Source organism: Gouania willdenowi, chromosome 16 (assembly GCF_900634775.1).
Source record: "Gouania willdenowi chromosome 16, fGouWil2.1, whole genome shotgun sequence".
In the NCBI taxonomy this organism is placed as follows: domain Eukaryota; kingdom Metazoa; phylum Chordata; class Actinopteri; order Blenniiformes; family Gobiesocidae; genus Gouania; species Gouania willdenowi.
Genome location: NC_041059.1, coordinates 14719951 through 14741062, shown reverse-complemented (window position 1 = coordinate 14741062; position 21112 = coordinate 14719951). Strand labels below are relative to the sequence as shown.

Genomic DNA, 21112 nt, shown 5'->3' with positions numbered 1-21112 from the left:
ATTACACAGTGACTTTAAGGTAAATTGAATAAAAATAAAAAAAAAACTTTAAAAATATATACAAATATATTTTAAACGACATCATTCAAGAACTCAGGGGTGTCAAACACAATCTGGTTCAGGGCCACATTCAGCCCAGTCTGATTTCAAGTCAGACAGACCACAATAATCCAAGCATTTATGTAAAACAAATAAATGAAATTGTAAAAGTATTTTGTCCTCGGTAATTAATTGCAGATTTTGGATTAAAAAACATAATCTCCCCTCAACTAGGTGTAACACTGCTCTCTCTTTTTATATCCTCCCTTTAATAAAGTGTTTCTTACCCTTCCTTAGGGAGGGCTGGTGATGGTCACAATTATACAATAAAATATATTCATTCATTTAATCGCAGTAATAAAACATGCATTGCTGTCTTTAAAACATTGCACTTGTAATGTTGACCTTTGACAGCATGTGCGGACAAAGTGAAGAGAGATGAAAAATTAAAAAAACAATCTGTAACTCACAGTCGCAAACTTCTGGAACTACGGTAAATTGTAGGATTATTATTTTTTTTTTACTGTGCTATAGTCAACTGGCCATGGACCTTGAGTTTGACACAACTACAATAACTCACTATGAGCCATATACCAAAATATGAGTCAGTGATCAGGCTCCATCCCTCAAAACTGCTAGTAAACAAGTTCTTTTTAGATGTACAGTATATAAACAGTGATCACCAACATCCAAATGTAAATGATTAATTAAAGTACTTTGATACCGTAACAGAGAAAAGGGATACTGTATAATGTATAAAAATACACATTAAACATTTTGAAATGGACAATGTTTAAAAAAAAAATAGATTATATCTTTAATGAAGAAATGGATTCGACTGATTTGGCTGACCCCTTTTTGTCCCCTTTAAGGTGTGGGAGAGCGACCCAGTGTTCATTTCCTACGCAGAGCTCTGAGCCTTCCGTCCAATACTTCTTACACCAACCTGTCAGCGCTGCTTACGGTGGCGAGCTCCCCCTCACTCATCCAGCACTTTCCCCACCTTCAGATTCTGGGCGCAAACGGCACAGGTGAGGCACGGGCCCTTTACAAAGGGCCCAATAGATGACAGAGTAGAAAGCTGCTTGGAGGGGGATGGGGAGGGAAGAACAGTAGCATCACAGAGATGCAACACTGTCTGACCTCCTGAAACACAATAACCCCTGTGTGTGCTCTTTGTTCACTCAAGCCCCGTAGACACGCTTTTAGGCAATCTTATCCTTTTCATGGTGTGTGTGTGTGTGTGTGTGTGTGTGTGTGTGTGTGTGTGTGTGTGTGTGTGTGTGTGTGTGTGTGTGTGTGTGTGTGTGTGTGTGTGTGTGTGTGTGTGTGTGTGTGTGTGTGTGTGTGTGTGTGTGTGTGTGTGTGTGTGTGTGTGTGTGTGTGTGTGTCGTATGATTTTGCACGTCCTTGTGTCTCCTTCAGCTAAAGACCCTCTCCACAGCTGCCCCTCCCTACTTTTGTACCTTTTGCCTCCAGGCAGCAGCATTGGTGTATTCATGTTTTCTGACACGTTCAGACCTCAGTCCACTGATTAATTTACTCTTGGCCTGGTTTCCTTCTTTCCTGCTTATTTCCTCTGATCACTCTACTTTCTACAAGTTGCATTGACACAACCCCTCCCCCCCTTTTTTTTGTGTGCATTAGCACCTTTTTTTTTTTTTTCCTCCGCCTTTATTTAAAAAATTTTTAGGCACATAACAAATACAAAAATGAAAACCCAATATTCAAAGAAACTATACCAAGATATATATATATATATATATAACAACAACAACAGAAAAACAAAACAACATTGAGAAAAAAAGAAGGGCAAAACAAAAAGCAGGTGCCAGGCGTTAAGGAATCACACGGTGTTGGTTGTGTTAATACCAGCAAACAGGTTAATCAGGTACAAAAGGGAAATTAATTCTTCTGAGAAGCGCAAATAAAGGGTTCCATGTTTTAGAAGATTTGTCAAGGGAGTCTTTCACAGTAAAACAAATTTTTTCTAATTTAACAAAATACAGGACAACCCGTAGCCAATGAATATAAGATGGGGGTGTTGCCAGAAGAGTCATGAAAGCCAGTGATGATTTCTGAGAGGCTGAGAGAGATATTTGAGAAGGTGTAACACCGAATATTGCAGTAAGTGGATTTAGATTAAGTGTTTTACCAACTACAACTGACACGATTTCACAACTTTAGTCCAGTAATTTGACAGTTGTGGACGGAGCCAAAAAGTATGTATTAAATTCGCAGTTGGATGTTGGCATCTGCCGCATAAAGGTGAAAGATTTTTGTATATTTTAGCCAAACGTGATTTGGCGTATTTGCACCTTTTTCCCTTATATTTCTCATCTTGCATTTTCAAGGAGCTGAAAGGAAACGAGAGTTGACTCCAGTAGCAGCGATCTCTGTCCACCTGCTGTCCAGCGATGAAGCGGAGGTGCAGGTGAACGGACCCATCTCGGTGTCCGTGCCTTTGCCAGCAGACAGCAGCCTGAAGGAGAATGATCACATCCCTGCTTGGAGATTTGACCCACGTTTAGGTACGTACTGCTAAACATGGGATGGTTGAAGCTCACTACATAAGTGTTAGTGTTACTTTGGATATATTCTAAAAGTGCAGTAGCTCATATATACCAGGGTTGGCTATTGTAATTGCATAATTGAAAATTAATCACAATTATGACGTAATTCAAATTGAAATTGTATTTGACAAAAATATGTTGCTGTTGTAATCGTAATTGACTTTGTAATTGTAATTGGCCCTGCAAACCTGAAAAAGGAGCAAGCGGGTCAGAAAATAGATTAATGGAATTGGCATGGAATCTCTTAAAAAAAACCCTGTCATTTAGAATGTAAATAAACACAAAACTAGCTAACCATGTTATAGTTCTATGGCTTATACATAGGCCTACGTAGTTAACAAGTAGTAAAATTCAAGTTTACCTGTTAGTTCTTCTGAAGATCATTTTACCTAAGATAGACCAACAAGGTAACCAATAGATGAAACACAAATTAGATTAAATATATTTTTGTGTGTGTATTTTACAGCTGATTAAAGATCGACCCGTTATAAGAGATCATAATAAAAGCTAACACAAGATGAAGATTTCGTTTTATGAGCTTATTTATTAGGGATGTACCGATACAACTTTTTCACTTCCGAAATGATACCGATATTGCAGCCTTGAGTATTGGCCGATACCAATATCGATCCGATATGATATCAGCATGAGCATGAATCATAAATACTTTTATTACTTATTTTGTAGTGTGGAATGTTAGAAAAGTCTTGATCAAGTGATGTTACTTAAACAGAGAACAATAGTCAACAATTCAAGTTCACTTCAGTTATTTTTTTACTGTCAGTTTATGGTAGGAACAACTGAGGGCGGGGACAAAAACAACAAAAACTTAGAGTGCTTATATCGCTTATTATAGATTTTAGATGCAGTCCAATAAAATCTGATATTTTTTTTCTGGCTGATATCGGACCTATATCAATATCGGATCGGGACACGCCCTATTATTAATTAAAGGCTCAGTAATTGTAATTGAACTTTAGTAATTGGCTTTCAGGGAGAAAATAATAATTGTAATTTTAATTGGAAAAATTGCTGGTCAAAGTCATCGTAATTAAGTTGTAACTGAAAACGGATAACTGAAGGTAGTTGTAATTATAAAATGTAAGTAACCCCAAACCTGATTGATACATTTCCATTCAAAACAGACCTTCCTCTGCATGTAAATGTCAAAAAAAAAAAAATTTGGAGCACTAACTGAAATCATTCAGAGGGATAAATAGACTTATTCATAAGGTCATATAAAGGACTGCCACACAGCTTCACATTAATACGGATGTAAAAGCTCTGCTGTAAATCGCCAACTTTGATCTTGGGTCGTGTAATCCTTGGATAGAGTTAAAACTTGAACTGAACTAAACAATGGTAAATAGCTCTATTATATATTATGGAGACATTTTTAAGCACGCTGTAGTAAACCTTGTAACTGAGAATCCAGGAATTAAAGATGCAAGAATGATTTTGCCTCCATTTAATGGGTTTTGTCAACTTATGTTGTTTTGATTTGTAATTCTCAGAATATTAATGCCCGTGGTTTATTGCACGCAAGAAAACACTCGCACATACCCAGAAAGCCTCGCCCGCCCACAGCAGCGAGTATTTTCACAACAGTCGTCCTTGTCCCACAGACCCTTCCCCAGGCTATATTTCATGTTACTTAGCAACCTACCAAATACGTAAGTAACACAACAGACAAGCCCAGCTCCTCATGGAGTTTCTTGCACGTATTTTGTTGGATTTTTAATCATAAACTGGTACAAAGCAGTGAAATCCATCTGATTCCTTTTATAGCAGGTTGAATAAAAAAATCTACTTGATGTCAACAGCCATTTGATGTTCCACTATTGTTGCCGCGTCTGTCAATCATACACAGACACACCTTGGTGTTGACAGCGGTTTGATAATGCAAATGTCCCTCTGATGCACTGCTGAGTATTTATGACTGGCTATGTTGACTTTACATGAATGGTGGGGGGGAAATCTGCAGTGAAATATGGGCTGCATGAACATTGATCGTGTTTGCTCAACGTCTGAGTGGTTGGGATTCTGTCAGCATTGGTATTGTATGAAAGCGTGGGAACAGAGACATTTAATGGTAGTTTAAAGCAGGTCAGTCACAGCAGGGAAAGGAATCGGACAGGACTGGTGAATCTGGGCAGGGCTGAGCTCAGTCTTTGTGTGTGTGAGAGATGCTGAGTCACGCAGTGTCTCCCCTTTCTCTTTGCTCTGAGTCTTGTGCTTTTTCTCTTCGCCCTCCCTTCATTTCTCTTGTTTGTCCCCTTGTGTTTCCTTTTCTCTTGGAGTCCTTTCACATCCCAGCATCTCTATCTAATATAGTTGTCCTTCCGTTTTAAACATCCTTTGTTTCCTGCATTCTTTGTGCTGATGCAGATACCTGACTTCTCATATAACTTTGTATAAACATTGAAACAAAGCAGCTCTCTTCATTTTAGTCCCGAGGGCTTTTGGATCGGAAGTTTGAAGGCACAGGCGGGTGTTTCCTCTTGGAACGGATTCACTGTAAGCCAATCAATCACTGCTCTTAGGTGCTGTAGAAAGATTTGACTCTGGCCAAGGTGGAGCCATCGTGCATGCTTCTAACCAGCTCATTGACTCGCAGCTTTTTACATGCTGCCCTCCTGTGGGTGAACCAGTGAAGCAGTACTGCTAAAGCGCCGTCTCTGCACAGTTTGTGTCTAGAATAAACATTGGAGTGTCTATTTACACGTACATCGATTTCTGTCAGTTAAAAGCTTCTCCAAGAAAATTTACATATTTTATATTCATTTTCAAAGTACACAGCTCAGAAAATAAGATATAAACTTAGCAGCTGTGGCGAGTACTTATTTAATGAATTTTTGTGCTTCTTTAACTAATTTTTTTTTTAAAGTTTTTGTTGTTTGAGTAAAATAAAGTGCTAATTTTTCCTTTTTTTAAACAAGACAATGACTTTACTTCTGACCAGCAGGAGGCTTTCATTTCTGTAGGGAAGCTTCTAATATAAAATTTGTCAAATACACAAACTATAAACATGTAGCTTTTTTGTTGTCTTGATTGCATCAGTGAACATCTGTTTTGCGACTCCAGAACTCTAAATGTATTAGTGATGTCTAATGTCTCGATGACTGTGCGTGACTGTGCAGGTGTCTGGATAAAGAGCAGTTTGGGTCACGTGAAGAGGGAGGGGAACCAGCTCAGTCTGACCTACATTGCTCCCCAGCTGGGCTATTGGGTGGCCGCCATGTCTCCTACACACTCAGGTGAGAAAATGCCCCTGCAGCTCAGCATGGCATTAAAATACTGCTAAAGAGTCAGTGTGGTTGGCCAATAAAGACGATTTCTGATAGTTTTTGCTGTGCATATGTTTCATCCAGGTCCCGTGGTTGCAAAGGACATCAGCACGTACCACACTGTGTTTCTGCTGGCTATACTGGGAGGCATGGCTCTCATCCTGCTCTGCCTCCTTTGCCTACTGTTGTACTACTGCAGGTACATCGCTTATCATCAACTTATCATTACGTCTGACACTTCTTCCTGGAAAATTGGCCCCTTCCTCTCATACTAAACTTTGACTTCTATTGTGTCTTTTTGCTTCACAGACGTCGCTGCTTGAAGCCTCGAGGATCCCATCGCAAACTCCTGTTGTCCTCTGGTCTAGACGGCAGTAAAAGGGACCAAGCCACCTCCATGTCCCATTTGAACCTAATCAACAGTGAGGTGTGTCTGAGTTTCCTCTATATTGAGAGTTGCATTTTACTGTCATCTTTGTAGTCTTTATGTCACATGTATCAAACTCATAGTCCAGGGGCCAAATCCGGCCCTTTGGAGCATCCAATTCCGCTCACAGAACAAAGTTAAAATGACAGAGAAAACATGAATCATTGTGTAAATGAAACTCAACAATATTTGCAGGGGCTCATATTTTTAGTTTTCCCGGTACCTATATTGCATAATTGCAGTAATTTTTAATGTTAAACAGTTAAAGAAAACTCAAAATTCTTACAAAATCCTTCGATTTTCCTCAAGTTGTGACATATTTCCCTTAATTAAATAGAATTTGGTCACAAAATCTAGGAAAATTAAAGTGAAGATCCTGTTGGTACTGAGCCCTATCACTTATTGCTTGGATATAGTCAGTTCTTTTAACATATTTTGTACTTTATGTACAGTATACGTAGAAGTGCACAATGGCACAATAATGTTGAAATTACTTGTTTTCTTGCATACAATCTGTGGCTAACTTAAGCTAAAACTACTCCGTATTTTGCCCCTGAACTAAAATGAGTTTGACCTGCTTTATGTAAAGAAAAAAAATATATATATATCTTTTTTATCTTTAGGTCCATTTGGAATTGGTTTCCACAGCAACTGAGCCCGACATGACCACTCCGATGCTGAAACCGTCCCCCTTCGAGCACCCAGAGAGTCCACATCAGCTTGGCCGAATCCACACCAGCAAACACAGCCGCTCCTCTTTCGGCAACAGCCATCACGGCTCATCTCTTGGCAATCTGACGCCTCGCAGTAAAGACTACCGTCAATCTGCCGAAACTTTTCAGTTGAGGACTGCACTTTCATCTGGAAACGAGCGCAGCTACCGTCAGTCGTACACATCCGTCTGCTCATCCAGCAACCCCATTTCAGATGCACATTCATCGAGCATTCACGGCCAGGTGTCTGGGACACAGCTGAGCGGCGCGGGGATTGTTGAATGCATCTCCCCTTCTTCTCCGCCTCACTCTCCATGCAGAGGTGAGGGAGGTGAATGCAGGCCCGCCGACCACCTTTTGTCTCGCTCTGTGGACCATTTAGAGCGGGCCGATCCTCTGATGATCTCCCGGCCGGGCCAGCTGCTTTGTTGTGGCTCTGTTGATCTTTTGAGCAGAGGTGAAGGTTACCCCAGGGTGCGCCCCACACTGGTCATCCCAGCACACTACATGCGTCTGCCAGGGGAGCACCCTCTTTCTGGGCAGGCCCTTTTGCTGCAAGCTGATCAGCAGAGTGACTTGGAGACTATTCAGGCTGAGCTCAACGCCTCCCATTCCCAGCAGCCCCTTGGACAATCCCGCTCTGACTGTGTCAGTCCCACAAAACAAGACAATGGAGAGGGACTCGGCTTGCCAGAGTCTCTGTCGATCCCCGCAGCACTTGGAGAAACAGGTCTGGTGGAAATCAACAGTGAAGACACACTGTTAGCTGAAAAAACTTTGATGGAACTGAGAGGAGGAAAGCCTCTTCCTCACCCTCGAGCCTGGTTTGTTTCCTTGGACGGCCGCTCAAACGCTCACATTCGCCACTCCTATATTGACCTCCAGCGAGCAGGATGCCAGAGCAACACACCGAGTACAGAAGGGCAGCAAGGAGACGGCGGAGAAAGGAGGCACGGAAGCCGCAACGATGCCAGTCTGGACTCGGGCGTGGATCTAAACGAGCCCAGATTGGGCCGCAGAGGCAGAGACGCAGAGCGAGAGGAACTTAACAGAGAGCGTTCAAAAAGCGAAACACCCGCCACTGCCTACACCCACCTATTGTTTGTAGACGATCTGAACGAGGGGGGCATCGAAGACAAGTACAGCCCGGAGGACATCAAAGCAGGTGTCACCCTGTTAGATCCATTAAAGTGCAGCAGAGGGGAGCAGGAACAGGACCAGGGGGGTGTACAAAATAAAGAGGAGCCGCCCTCACTTTCCTCTCCATCTCCAGGTTCTCCATCACAGTCAACATCGGAGGGAATGACTTTAATAACTGAAAATGTGCTGCTTTCAGTGTCTCCAGATGAGCATTCAGTGCATGAAGATGGAGAGGAGGAGAAGAAAAGCCCCTGGCAGAAACGGGAGGAACGCCCCCTGCTGGCCTTTCACCTCAAATGAATGACATGATGACCACTAAAGGAGAGGTTCACCGTTTTTATTAAGTCTGTTCTTATCCAAGTACAAGAAGACGTGTTTCTATGGTTGCCTCTCATGCCCACACAGATCATTATATAACATGTTTGAGTCCAATCCTCATTTTATTCAAAAATACATACAGTTATGCATCAAAAGGAAAACACACTACTTCAAAAACAATCAAAGCTTGGACCTTTGGATTTTGTCTTAATCATGGCTTTAATAACTGGGAAAGCTCTTCATTTAGCATGACCTCTGCTCTGTTGGCACCATTAGATGAAGGAATTCTCAGATGACACTGAAGCCTGTCTTATTTTGTAGCTCTGAGAAATATTTCAGCACTGGGATCTCAATCTCATACAGGAACGAACCATACAACTCATTTCAAGCTAAAGACTGTTTTTTTTTTTTAAATGACCACTGTCGTCGATGCAGCACACTCTGAACCACTCGTCAGGTTTGACCCACACACACCGCCTGAAGGGACACAAAACAAAAAGACTCTGGGAGTAACGCACTAAGAAATATTTTATGCACAACAAAATATGCCTTTTTATATAGCCTTGTTAGCGTAAGTGAACCATAGTAGCAGGAGACTTTCTTTTCTCCTCTCGAGCCATATTGGTCTCAGTCCACTGATGAACATCAGGAATGCACTACGCTCATTTAATGTAGGATTGAACCACGCTGAATGACCTGAAGGATTGTGGCTCTGCAGCTGAGCTGATGATAAAAAAAACCTGGCAGTGTTTCCCCAGGTTCACTGTAGCAGTTTGACTCCTCATATAATAACCCTCCTCATGACCAGTTAAACTACTACTAACCACTAGCTTCATCCTAATTAAGAGTTACGCTCTTAATGAATGGTTGTTTTTTTTTTTTTTGGGTTTTTTTTTTAAACGTTGAACCACTTACTGACATGTTTTTGCTCTGAAGGCGATGCTTCACTTTTATACGGCTGCTTGTGATGCCAATATATTTTTTAATGATTTGAATTGCCAATATGAAGTATTTTAAATGGGCTTTTTTATTTTTTTCTTTGACGTCAAGTGCTTTCTACCTTCCCTGCTTTATTGTTACAACTCCACAAAACGTGACATGTTACCTAGTAACAATTATTTCTATCTGCTTGCTGTGGTTCACCTTTTCTTTTACCCTTTTTTTTTTTTTTTTTTTAAATTATCAATCCAAGTGCCTTTGAACAGCCTGACTCAATGTGTTTTCACCTTCTCTTGCCTTCAGCTCCCCTCCTCTACCTCATCCCTATTCTTTTCTTTGCTTTGCAGTAAAAAGCTTCCCTCAGCGCTACAATCAGTACGAGCTACACTGCAGACGTCTGTGAAAATGTCTACCGGCTGCTGCAATCATAAAACCTTCTGCAGTAATTGGCACCAACACCGAGTCAGTTGTGAAGTTTGTGAAGCAAAGCTGTAGGTCACGAGTGTATTATTGCTCTTTTTGTTTGGTTTTTGGGGGGATTTAATGTGTGTCTTGAATGTGTACACAGTGACAGGAGTCAGTGAAATCATAATCCAAAGTGTGCGTAGTTTTTTTTTTTTTTTTTTTTTTGTTTCTCTCTGTCTGATCTAAACTCTTCTGCAAGTTGGTGTTTTTTTTTTTTTTAAAGGGCCTTTTCTCGCCTTTGTATCCCTTGGCAACCTGTAGTGCAGGATGATACATCATCTTGTGTGTGCAAATGTGTTGCCTGAATTGTACTGGAAGCCTATTGATATGAATAAATAGCCAAATTGAAACCAATGAATGCATCCGTGCCTGCAAACATTCCAAACTAATGTGTGTAATGAATTAGCAGCAAATGTTTTGTATCATATGTGTAATTTATCTATAAACTCTATGTTTTTTTTTTTGTTTGTTTGTTTGCTTTAGGATCAGATTTTTTTTACAGGTGTTTAATCTTACATTTCTTTATTTATATGCTTGTAAATGTCAATTCAAAACCGCGACAAGTAATCAGAAATAGAATTCCATTATTAAGTATGTAGATTTATCGTGTTGGTGAGTGCTGGTGTGCTTTCTACATATTGGGCACATTTTCAGTGTATCCTTTGAAGCTGATACAGCCTAAAACTATTTGGACATTCCCACCCTTCCTGTTTTCAGAATCTTTTTTTAATTGACATTTTGCTCTTACTCTTTCAGACACATACTGAAATTGTGTTAGGCTTCCAGCAAAGAAAAAATAGCATCAATACTCAAAGTAATAAGGTTTTCCCCTCGTTTAAATTGTTTCATTTATTTAATCCCTCTTGTGTTGCCATGATTATAACTTTATTAATACAAAGTTGCTGGAGTTTCTCCTACACAGGAAATTACTTTGAAAGAACTCCTAGGGAAACGTCAAAGCAATCAGTAGATGTTTCGACCTGCAGGCGGCGCTGTTTCTTTCCTTATCGTCTTTGTTGTTCCGTCTATCATCCGCTGTCCGTGCTCTCTGATTTTACGGCGGCGGGCTGTTTATTAAACATTTCGGTGATGGCGGAGGACAGTGAATCTGCAGCCAGCCAGCAGAGCCTGGAGCTGGACGACCAGGACACCTGTGGTATAGACGGAGACAACGAGGAGGAGAATGAGCACATGCAGGGGTGAGGGGGGCCTGTCCGGCTCCGAGACGCAGTAACGCTATCCCGGTGGTTGCCTGTTTGCGTGAGGCTAGCACAGTTAGCAGCAGGCACTGTCACTGCCGGTGTTTCGGCTCTGTTGGTTTCCATGCAAACCGATGACTATCGCCCACTGCAGTTTTTATTAGTCATAGAAATGAAATAATTCATTTTCACAAAACAGAAAAAAAATTGAATTAAATAAATAAATATGCTATCGATTTTGGAGATGTTTTCGAAGATCTAAATATTTATGAGCGGGGTTTTTTTTTTTTTTTTTTTCCATTATTATTAATTTATATAATATTTTTTAAAACATGTACACTATTGTCCCTTCATGTGAAAAATGTTTTGTTTGTAGTTTTAATTTAACTTACTGAATGGATAATAATATAGTCACTGAATTCATTCCTCAGTGCGACAAGGCAGTCGGAAGTTGGTCACCGGTTAACGTGGACACTAGCAGATACATAGCACGGAGGCTGTTTGCAAGGGCCATCATTTAAAGCAGAAAATATGGGTTCGTTTAAATCAGACAGAGGAATTGGACTCGTTTATTTCTTTGTTTGTTTGCTATTTGTTTTTCACGGCATCCCACCTGAGTAACAGGACGACTGATAGTGGGAACGACGTTGGGTAGTTCAGGTGTCACTCGTTGCTATGGTAGCTAGCGTTAGCTGTGAGTGACTGCTGTCTTTTGCTCACTGACGTGCTGTTATCTGTTTGTTTGTTTGTTTTTGGTCTGTCAGCAGTAGCCCGGGGGGAGATCTCGGGGCCAAGAGGAAGAAGAAGAAACAGAAGAGGAAGAAAGAGAAGCCGAGCTCCGGTGGAGCGAAGTCGGACTCTGCGTCTGATTCTCAGGATATTAAGGTGTTCAGTGGGCTGTCACTAACTCACACAATGGACACTAAGCATTTATACTAAAGTGGATGGAGGGTAGTTAAAGATCCATCTGCAACAATCAATACCCTGGTCCTTAATAACTATAGCTGATAATATGGGAAGGTCCACTGATGGTTAAGTCCTGCTCATGTAGAAGTACTGTTACTTGTTTTAAATTATATACTCAAATACAAGTAAGTCATACATAAAATACTCAAGTACAAGTAAGAATTAGTTCAATTAAATAGTACTCAAAGTAAAAGTCACTCGTTACTTTCACCCCCTAAGTTTATTTTTGTTAATAAACCTTGCCACGGTTCCCTTGCATACAGTAAACAGCTCATGTATAGACTTAAATAGGATTCAACAAAATCTTGCACAATTGAACATAATGGCCTCTGTATAAAATAAAAAAGTGTGTTCAAATGTACAATTATTTTTAAAATAAAACAACATCAATGAATTTAATTCAAAATAAAAGAAATTCTCAGGCTCTAAGTACAGTATAACTGAATTTATGAACTCTAAACCTGAGTAAATAAACACCATGCAATGTCGTTTTGGCGCGATGTGTTAGATTTAATCCTATTGGTCGGCTATGATGTGTTGCATTTAGTTGTTGTCCGCTCATCTCATTTTTTTTGTAGTTTCACAATGTTCGTTGATCACTACGAAACAAAAATGATAATAATTTACCCAGTAACGGTTTAATGTATAAATGTACTGCATTACTTTACTTTTTTTTTTTTTAAATGTACTTAAGTACAAGTAAAAGTACCTATTAAAGCCACTCAGTTACAGTAACTTGAGTACTTGTAATCCATTACTTTGACCTCTGTTAATAACTAGTGCTTAATAAGGGAAGGTTCACTGTTAATTGTAAAAACTACCCTTAAAACTGCGTATGTGGACATGTTAGTCCATCTGAGACGCATCAAGACACACAATACACTCCTACATTACAATCAAAGGATCCAGTTTAACTTTAATTTGTATGTTTTATTCTTTCTATAGCAGCGTCAAATTTGTGCTCGATTTTTGTTTTTAATTTTATATAGTCCTTTTTTTGTGTGTGTGTGGTCAAATTATGAGAAAGAGATAGCTGAATCACTGCAATGATCCAGCAAGATTCTTTTTGAATATTTTGTTAAGGTTTCATATCACAAAATCAACAACAATGAACAAATGAAAACTTAACATATGACTCACTGCGAACACGTACAAAGTTATTATCTTGACCACTCCTGTCCTGCATGAATTAACTTCCAGATAAATTAAAAGTATTTATGCGACAGCCGTCCCTCGATTCAATAAACCACAGTCTAAAACACGCACATGATTTTCATTTCTTTCTTTCCCGATCATTCCTGTGCAGAACCCTGGCATTCCCATCCAAAAACTGCAGGACATCCAAAGAGCCATGGAGCTGCTTTCCTGTCAGGGTTCAGCCAAGAGTGTGGATGAAGCATCCAAGCACAAGTACCAGTTCTGGGATACTCAACCTGTCCCCAAGCTCAGTGAGTACTTTCTAAATGAGAAGACGTGCAAGTGTTTCCTGTTTCTTTTGAGCTGGGATGCAACATAACATGATGGAGTAGAAGACATTAAAGGAAGACCACGCACACACACATATTTATATATACGTGTGTATTTTGAAATTTGATGCCCGTGCGTGTAAATCTTGTGAGACTATTGCTGTCGGCATGTAAACACCGCTGCCATCTGCTGGCTTTAGTGACTTAGGGACTCTTTATTTTTCTTGTGAATGGAGAATATTGTTCTTTGTTTTAAAACAATTGCACAAAAATCCACAAACAAAACAAACAATTAATCTTGGCATTTTTTTTTTTTTTTTTTAAACTTTATCATTTCAAATTGTTTTTGCTGTGGCGTTTTTGCTGTGATTGGACAGATTGGGAGTGGGTGGATTGGGCACTCTGACAGCTATTCTCTCCAGGGTAGAACTCTGCATAGTTACATGTTTGGACATTTTATACCGATAAAATTACTAAATTGAAACGTAAGGATAATGAAAAACAATCACTTCTGTTTGTCATTGAGATAATCAGATTACAAGCTTTTTCTCAGGTGAGTGTCAGTGTGCTGCTGCCTCATTGGGAGTGAGCACGTCCTTCCTCATTAAAGGAGCGTTTGTTTGTATTAGAGTGAGTGAGACAGGGCTCATCTACATAAAAGGTTGACATGCAAAAAATAGGAAAAGTGTATCTCCTTGTTCATTTTTGTCATTAATTGAAACAACACTGTAGGTATATTGGAGGATTCTGTTTTTATTGGGTCTTCGAACATGCAATCTGGACCCTTGCATGTTTCCTTAATCTCTTCAGAAATCATCGTTCTGAACACAATTGTGGCTGACATTTGTATTACCTGTTTTGCCTTATGAGATCTCTCAAAATCTACACCACGTGATTCAACAATATCATCCAAATGTGGGTTTTTGTCCCACATATTTTATTTGATTTGAAATTGATTAGCTTTTTTGTACATTTGTCCTTATGAAATACATTTTGATATTTAAATGACAAATGCTTCAAACTGGTGGGGTCCAAACAGGACTTACAAATGATAATTTATGTTGTGAATATATTTTTTTTTTTCATTATATTTGACAAAGACTTCAGATTGTCTCGAATTTTTTTTACATTTACTGGAATGTGAAACCAAATTTGCTATACATACCTGCAGGAATTAAACTTTAACATCAATGTTTAAACAATTTGTCTCCAAATTGCAATTAATGTATAGTGTTTAAATATGTCTTTATATTATTTTAAGTGTCCATTGACATTTTGTCCTCTTACTTTGCTGTGTGGTGTTATCTTTACAGATGAGGTAGTGACGAGTCACGGGGCCATTGAAGCAGACAAAGAGAACATCAGACAGGAGCCATATTCATTACCCCAAGGCTTTATGTGGGACACTCTGGATCTCAGTAATGCAGATGTGGTGAGTGCAGCATTATGCTGCGTTGACGCCGGATGCGTAACAAAATGTTCGTGCGACCAGATTACATACAAAGTCAACGGATGGATGCGTCCCAGATGCAAAATCTTTCCTGTGCGGCGTGCGGTCCGATCTGCGCGTCAAGAGCGTTGGCCGTGCGAGCACGCTCCCGATTTTTGTCATATTCGCACATACGCAAGAGTTGAAAATATCGAACTCCTGCGACTGTTTCGAATGGGGACATCTTTTGATCCTGCAAAACCTGTGGAACGTTTCGTGCCGCAGAAGACGCATTCTGTGTGAACGCAGCATTACTCTTTAAAAGTCTGAGTAAAAACAATGCAGACTGTAACGGCCTAACCTTTGTCTCTGTTCCAGCTGAAAGAGTTGTACACTTTATTAAATGAAAACTATGTGGAGGATGACGATAACATGTTCAGGTTTGATTATTCGCCAAGTTTTCTCAAATGGTAAGACTTCAGCAAAGGTTTTTGTTCTGTGCTGCTGCTGCTGCTGCTCCTGCGTATCAGCCGCTAACGTTTCATTGGTTCTCAGGGCTCTGCGTCCACCTGGCTGGCTGCCACAGTGGCACTGTGGGGTGAGAGTGTCATCCAATAAGAAGCTAGTTGGCTTCATCAGTGCCATCCCTGCTGATATACGCATCTATGACACGTGAGCTCTCCAAACTCACCTCAGACGAAAAGGATTTTTATAGGACTCAACTCATCTGTTTTTTTATATTGTGTGTCGACAGGCTGAAGAAGATGGTAGAAATAAACTTTCTGTGCGTTCATAAGAAGCTGCGTTCAAAGCGTGTTGCTCCCGTGCTCATCAGGGAGATTACACGAAGAGTGAATTTAGAGGGAATATTCCAAGCAGTATACACAGCTGGAGTTGTGTTGCCTAAGCCTGTGTCAACATGCAGGTATGGTGGGAATAATGCAAAACACACACACACACACACACACACACACACACACACACACATGGACCATGATATTCAAAGGATGTTTGTTTCTCTGCTCAGGTACTGGCATCGTTCTTTGAACCCTAGAAAGCTTGTGGAAGTCAAGTTCTCCCATCTGAGCAGAAACATGACCCTGCAAAGAACAATGAAGCTCTACAGACTACCAGATGTAAGGACACACACACACACACACAACTGCCTAAATCCAAACTCTTCTGGTCCAAAGGTTGGTTTTCTTTGAAATTCTTGTGTCTCTTTGCCATTTATTTTGTCTCTACCTCTGTATCTACCTCACTCTTCAATGCATTTTAGCTGGGAAGTTGATTGTACTTTATTTTCATACTGGGCACTTTTATCGAAGTGTTGTTTTTTTTTTTTTTTTTAAGAGAATTTAAGAACTTAACAGAATCTGTAGTAGAAGCAAAAGTTAAACTGTTTTAAAAAAGGGAATTTGACAGTTTGATAAACATACTCCTTGTTCTTAATATTGGTACTTGAATTACAGCTAGTAAAAAAAAAATTAAATACATTGTATTTTATACCATTTTGTACTTGTAAAGGTGAACTTTGTAATTATTGATATCGTGATGTATCATCATCATCTAATTGTTTATTATGGGGATATATCGTATCATCAGATTCATGGCATTGCACAACCCTAGTATCCAACCTGCTCACAGTTTTGTGGCTTGTCAGTGGTTTTACCTTACCTGCATCTACACAATGTTAATATCAAGCTTTTTGATGTGTGTGATGGATGAAAATGAGCAAAAGCAATCGCGTAAAGATACACAGTCCTTTTGAATTTCATGAAAAAACACCCATTATCACAGTATTTAATTTGTTTGTTTTTGGTTATTTTTTCATTCTCGGTCTATCAGGAAGTCATTCCAACAATGTCATCCTCAGATTACTTCTTATTCTGGTGATGATTCCTCCATTCACAAGCCTGCATTGATAAGTGGAAACAAAGGTGGAAAGCACATGGGTTTATTTCACCCCGTTGAGAAAATACATCGCAGGGCTTGTTATTTTTTATTTTATTTTTTAAGATTTAACGCCTGGTTGAAACTTTCTCTTTTCATCCCTGTTATATGGATAACCTGCCTTGCCTAAAGGTCCTATAGCATGCTTTTTAAGACCTATCAAATTAAACTAGAGCCAAATATGATTAATATTTTACATTTTGCAAAATAAAATACAAATTTATTAAGGAATGTGACTTACTTTTTTTCAACCCGGAAGTTGAAACGCACGGTTTCTCTGGAGAGCTGCCTCTCCCCGTGCGAGTGTCTCCCATTTCATGACGTAGCCCTAGAGCCCCGGCAGCATGGGCAACAGGAACGCCCACGAGAATTTGTAAACAAATTTCTACAGATGGAGGAGCGTAGTTCTGTGGAGGCTTACAGTACATTCTCGACCCAGAGCCCATCAAAAAAGATATTGTTCTTCTTCTGTGTAGTTTTTACGGCGCATGCCTTTAGGTCCGAGAAAGTGGGCGTGTATGTCATCCGTGGAGTCGCGGCTTCGGCAGCAGGCACTTCCTGGAGGGGGCGGTTCAACTGTTGTGACGTCAGTTCGGAACAGACCGCTCGTTTTTCAGAAGAGGGCGGGAAGCAGCTCAGAGAACAGTGTTCTTGACCTTGTTAAAAGCTCAAAAAAGTTGATTTGCATGATATAGGACCTTTAAAGCAGCTCTGCCTACTGATAGAATCAGGATGTGCAGCACAGTCTTTAAATCTTTTTACTTTGCTGCAGGCAAATCATAAATGGACAGTAGGCCACAGTTGGCCCACGGGACATAGTTTGGACTTAACAGCATTTATCCAAGTTTGAAGTTCATCTGTTTGATCAGAAGAATTCATTCACTCTGTGTCCCGTTCAGAACACCAAGACTCCTGGTCTGCGAGCGATGGAGAAACACGATATCCGACAGGTTACTGAGCTGCTACAGAAATACTTTAGACGCTTCCACCTTGCACCGTCGATGGGAGAAGAGGAGGTGGCTCACTGGTTCTTACCACAGGACAACATCATTGACACATATGTCGTAGAGGTACTTAGACTGAATCCTCAAAGGGACACGTTGGAGGTTTCTCTCCATCCTCTAAATGCTTGTCGTTCCTCTGCAGGATGCAGGTGGCGCTCTGACTGATTTGACTAGTTTCTACACTTTACCGTCCACCGTGATGCACCACCCGCTCCACAGGAGCTTAAAAGCAGCGTACTCTTTCTACAACATTCACACACAAACCTCCCTCCTAGACCTGATGAATGATGCACTGATTCTGGCCAAAATGGTAAGTTGGCTTTTCACTCTAACATTTCAACAGTTCAATCAGGTGTTGTTATTATATGCTGGAACTGATGCAGTTTCTCAAACTTTACAACAAACTCACTTAAAATGTGTTTTTCAGTAATGTGGAATGTTTTGTGTGTTATTTGTGTGGTAAACAGAAAGGTTTTGATGTCTTCAATGCCTTGGATCTAATGGGGAATAAGGTCTTTCTGGAGAAGCTCAAATTTGGCATAGGAGATGGAAATCTGCAGTATTACCTCTACAACTGGAAGTGTCCCCCTATGGACCCTGATAAGGTGAGCAGCTAGGTTAGACCACAAATGGGTTTATACTGTTATTATTATCGCCCGCCACAAAGTGTGGGGTATAGAGGTTTGAGCCCCGTCCATCCGTCTGTCCGAGTTAAAGATGACAGCTTTTCTCAGAAACTCTTTAAGATAGGATAACCAAATTCGCTGTGTGGCTTCAGGGTATCAATGCCTTGATGGAGTTTGAAAATGAGAAGCGCCAATTAGTTTTTCTGGAGTTATTGTTTTTCAGGATTTATAAACACACAAAAGAAAATGGAAACATAACAACAAATAGAAAAATGCCATCTTCATTCTTAGATGCTTTTGTCTCCATTTTTTTTCTCTTTCTTCCTTTTTGTTTCAAAAATTGAATAAATTATGTATATTGGAATTTTAAAAAAGGATGTAAGAAATAGTTAAGGCATTTCAAATTCTGTTTACAACAAGTAAAAAACGCTGTGACCGGAAAGTGGATGGTGCAGACAATACCAACATTTAATAATTGGGTAGACATAACAGAAAATGAATAGAATCACCTTTGCAGTAGAACTCAAAATGTATCTATTTTTACAACATGAGAATGAGTTAAACTGACTGTGTGTGTTTCAGGTTGGCCTCGTCCTTCTGTAGCAGGCCTTCACTCTGAGGTTGTTGGCGACCTCTTAAGTTCCCCCCAACCTGGTGGCACAGGTAACCCAAGCCAGACAATGAGAAGTTCAACAGTTCCAAACCCACCTGGTGACTCAATCTGCACCCGCGTCATCAAGATCATTCTCGGATCACCTGGAGGTGTAAACTTTTTGAAACATTAGCATCCTGAATGTGAGGGTCATGCTCTGCCTGAGACAATAAAACAGTACAAAGCTCCAGAAACGCCCACACGCGATCAAACACCCACCCCGTCGGACACTTGAGGAATATTTGTCTTGAAGGGTTTCAAACGGTTCTTCCTCCAGCAGAGACGCTCTGTAACACTGGACCAGCAGGTCATCAACTGGCACAAAGATCAACGAGTCAACTACATCTGATACAGTTTAATTTATTCTGTTTGGATTTTTTGTTTGTTTTTTCACATCATCATGGACAGTAAAAACTGGGCACGACATGTTGGAGTTCAGGCATGCGATGCATCATGGGGGATCTGTTCTCACACAGATGCAAAACATTGGTTCTGTTCACACATTTCATCCAGCCGGTGCATTATTCCTCATATGTGTGTTTTGTTTATTGATATGTGTACATATGAAGCTGAAATCACTATCATTTTCAGTTGATCCAAAGTATTCTCCTCATCAGCAGTGCAGGGTCATGACAACTTTTAAATGTGAGACAGACAGGTTTTTTATGGAATGGTCCATCCCTCTTAGATCAAACACATGTAATAAACTTTACAGGACACAGGCTTTTTTTTTTTTAGCATGAGGCATTATTATAGATGTACTGTTATGCACTGATCTGTGTGCTAAACAAACACAATGCAGATTTTCTTCCTGTCAACAAGCTGCCATGCTAACATGCTTGGTGCACAGCACACACCATTTCATGTTCAACTCGTATTCGTTCCAGTGACGTTACATTTCATTATTATATCGACTTGTGTTTAAGCTTTTTTCTTCATTTTTTCTTTTTTTTAAACGAGCCTTCTGGTTAACTTTGGTTTGGATGAAGCAACATAATGAGCACAACAAAGACCTATAAGCATTTACCAGCAGCTAAATAAAGGAATCGTATCCAAGTCGCACCAACCGCTAATTTAATTTAAATTTAGTCGTCCTGTTTACTGTGGCATCTATAAACTGTTTCTGTTGTGTTGTGCAAGTCAACATATGAAATCATTTGGTACTTTCTGGCCATCTGTTCTGTTGTTTCCACAAAGTTTACTGAAAAATGCCTCTTTTAAACATTGAAATGCCTGTACCATTTCCTCTTGGAATTTTTTTCCTTTCTTTTTTACTCTTCCTGTATTCCTCATCCTCATGCAGTTGAAACAGTCAAAGAAAAACAGAGTGATGTCATGCAGTGCTTTTTGAAATGAGGTGAAATCAATAATATTGATGAACCTTAAGCATGTTGGATTTGCTGCTGCTGTGCCCACCCCCTCGCCCCCTAGTATTGCTGTTACTTGCTGTACCCTTTATGGATAACTCAACCTGCCTTATTTAGGAGAGTGTTTTTGCTTTTTTTTTAAAAAAAAAAAAAGTCTGATGGATAACAGATGGACATAGATTTGAATCATCATACAGCTTTCTGCAAATACTATTTTTAATTAGTTTCATTGCAATCTATCAAAAACAATAAAGAACTTCTACCAGCATCATTTAATTCAACAGGACCTCGTGCAAATAATTAATCTCCTCTCTCCTCAGCAGACGTGTGACCTACCAGCATGGATATTTGAATAAAATCAATTCAATAGTTTAGTGCTGAGCGACTTTTCCTCCACAAATGGCACTATTATGCCTATCTTTGGTGTTCGTAATCAGATCATGGTATTGTGTGATGATACGGCCTATTACTAGGCTAACAGAACATGTTTCAGACTGCTAAGACACCTGTGAAAACAGTTTTAAATAAACTTTAAGAGTATTATACCGA

At 39.9% G+C, this 21112-nt stretch overlaps 2 protein-coding genes across 3 annotated transcripts in view; both read left to right on the top strand.

The window, feature by feature from the left end:
* The window catches only part of fam171a1 (family with sequence similarity 171 member A1), a 26395-nt gene extending 14459 nt beyond the window's left edge, over positions 1-11936 (top strand). For both annotated transcript variants that reach the window (XM_028470299.1, XM_028470298.1), the window contains exons 4-10: positions 912-1070; positions 2394-2570; positions 5753-5869; positions 5984-6098; positions 6209-6326; positions 6950-9927; positions 11865-11936. In XM_028470299.1, the coding sequence (XP_028326100.1) occupies positions 912-1070; positions 2394-2570; positions 5753-5869; positions 5984-6098; positions 6209-6326; positions 6950-8479 (2216 nt within the window). In that variant the 3' untranslated portion in view covers positions 8480-9927; positions 11865-11936. The remainder of the gene's footprint in view (positions 1-911; positions 1071-2393; positions 2571-5752; positions 5870-5983; positions 6099-6208; positions 6327-6949; positions 9928-11864) is intronic.
* Positions 10891-21112, top strand: nmt2 (N-myristoyltransferase 2). The gene is made up of 12 exons (XM_028470305.1): positions 10891-11100; positions 11868-11985; positions 13373-13514; positions 14846-14964; positions 15340-15431; positions 15517-15633; positions 15716-15886; positions 15989-16097; positions 17814-17984; positions 18061-18228; positions 18386-18523; positions 19127-21112. The coding sequence occupies exons 1-12, from the start codon at positions 10991-10993 to the stop codon at positions 19145-19147; spliced, it is 1476 nt and encodes a 491-aa protein (XP_028326106.1). The 5' UTR covers positions 10891-10990; the 3' UTR covers positions 19148-21112.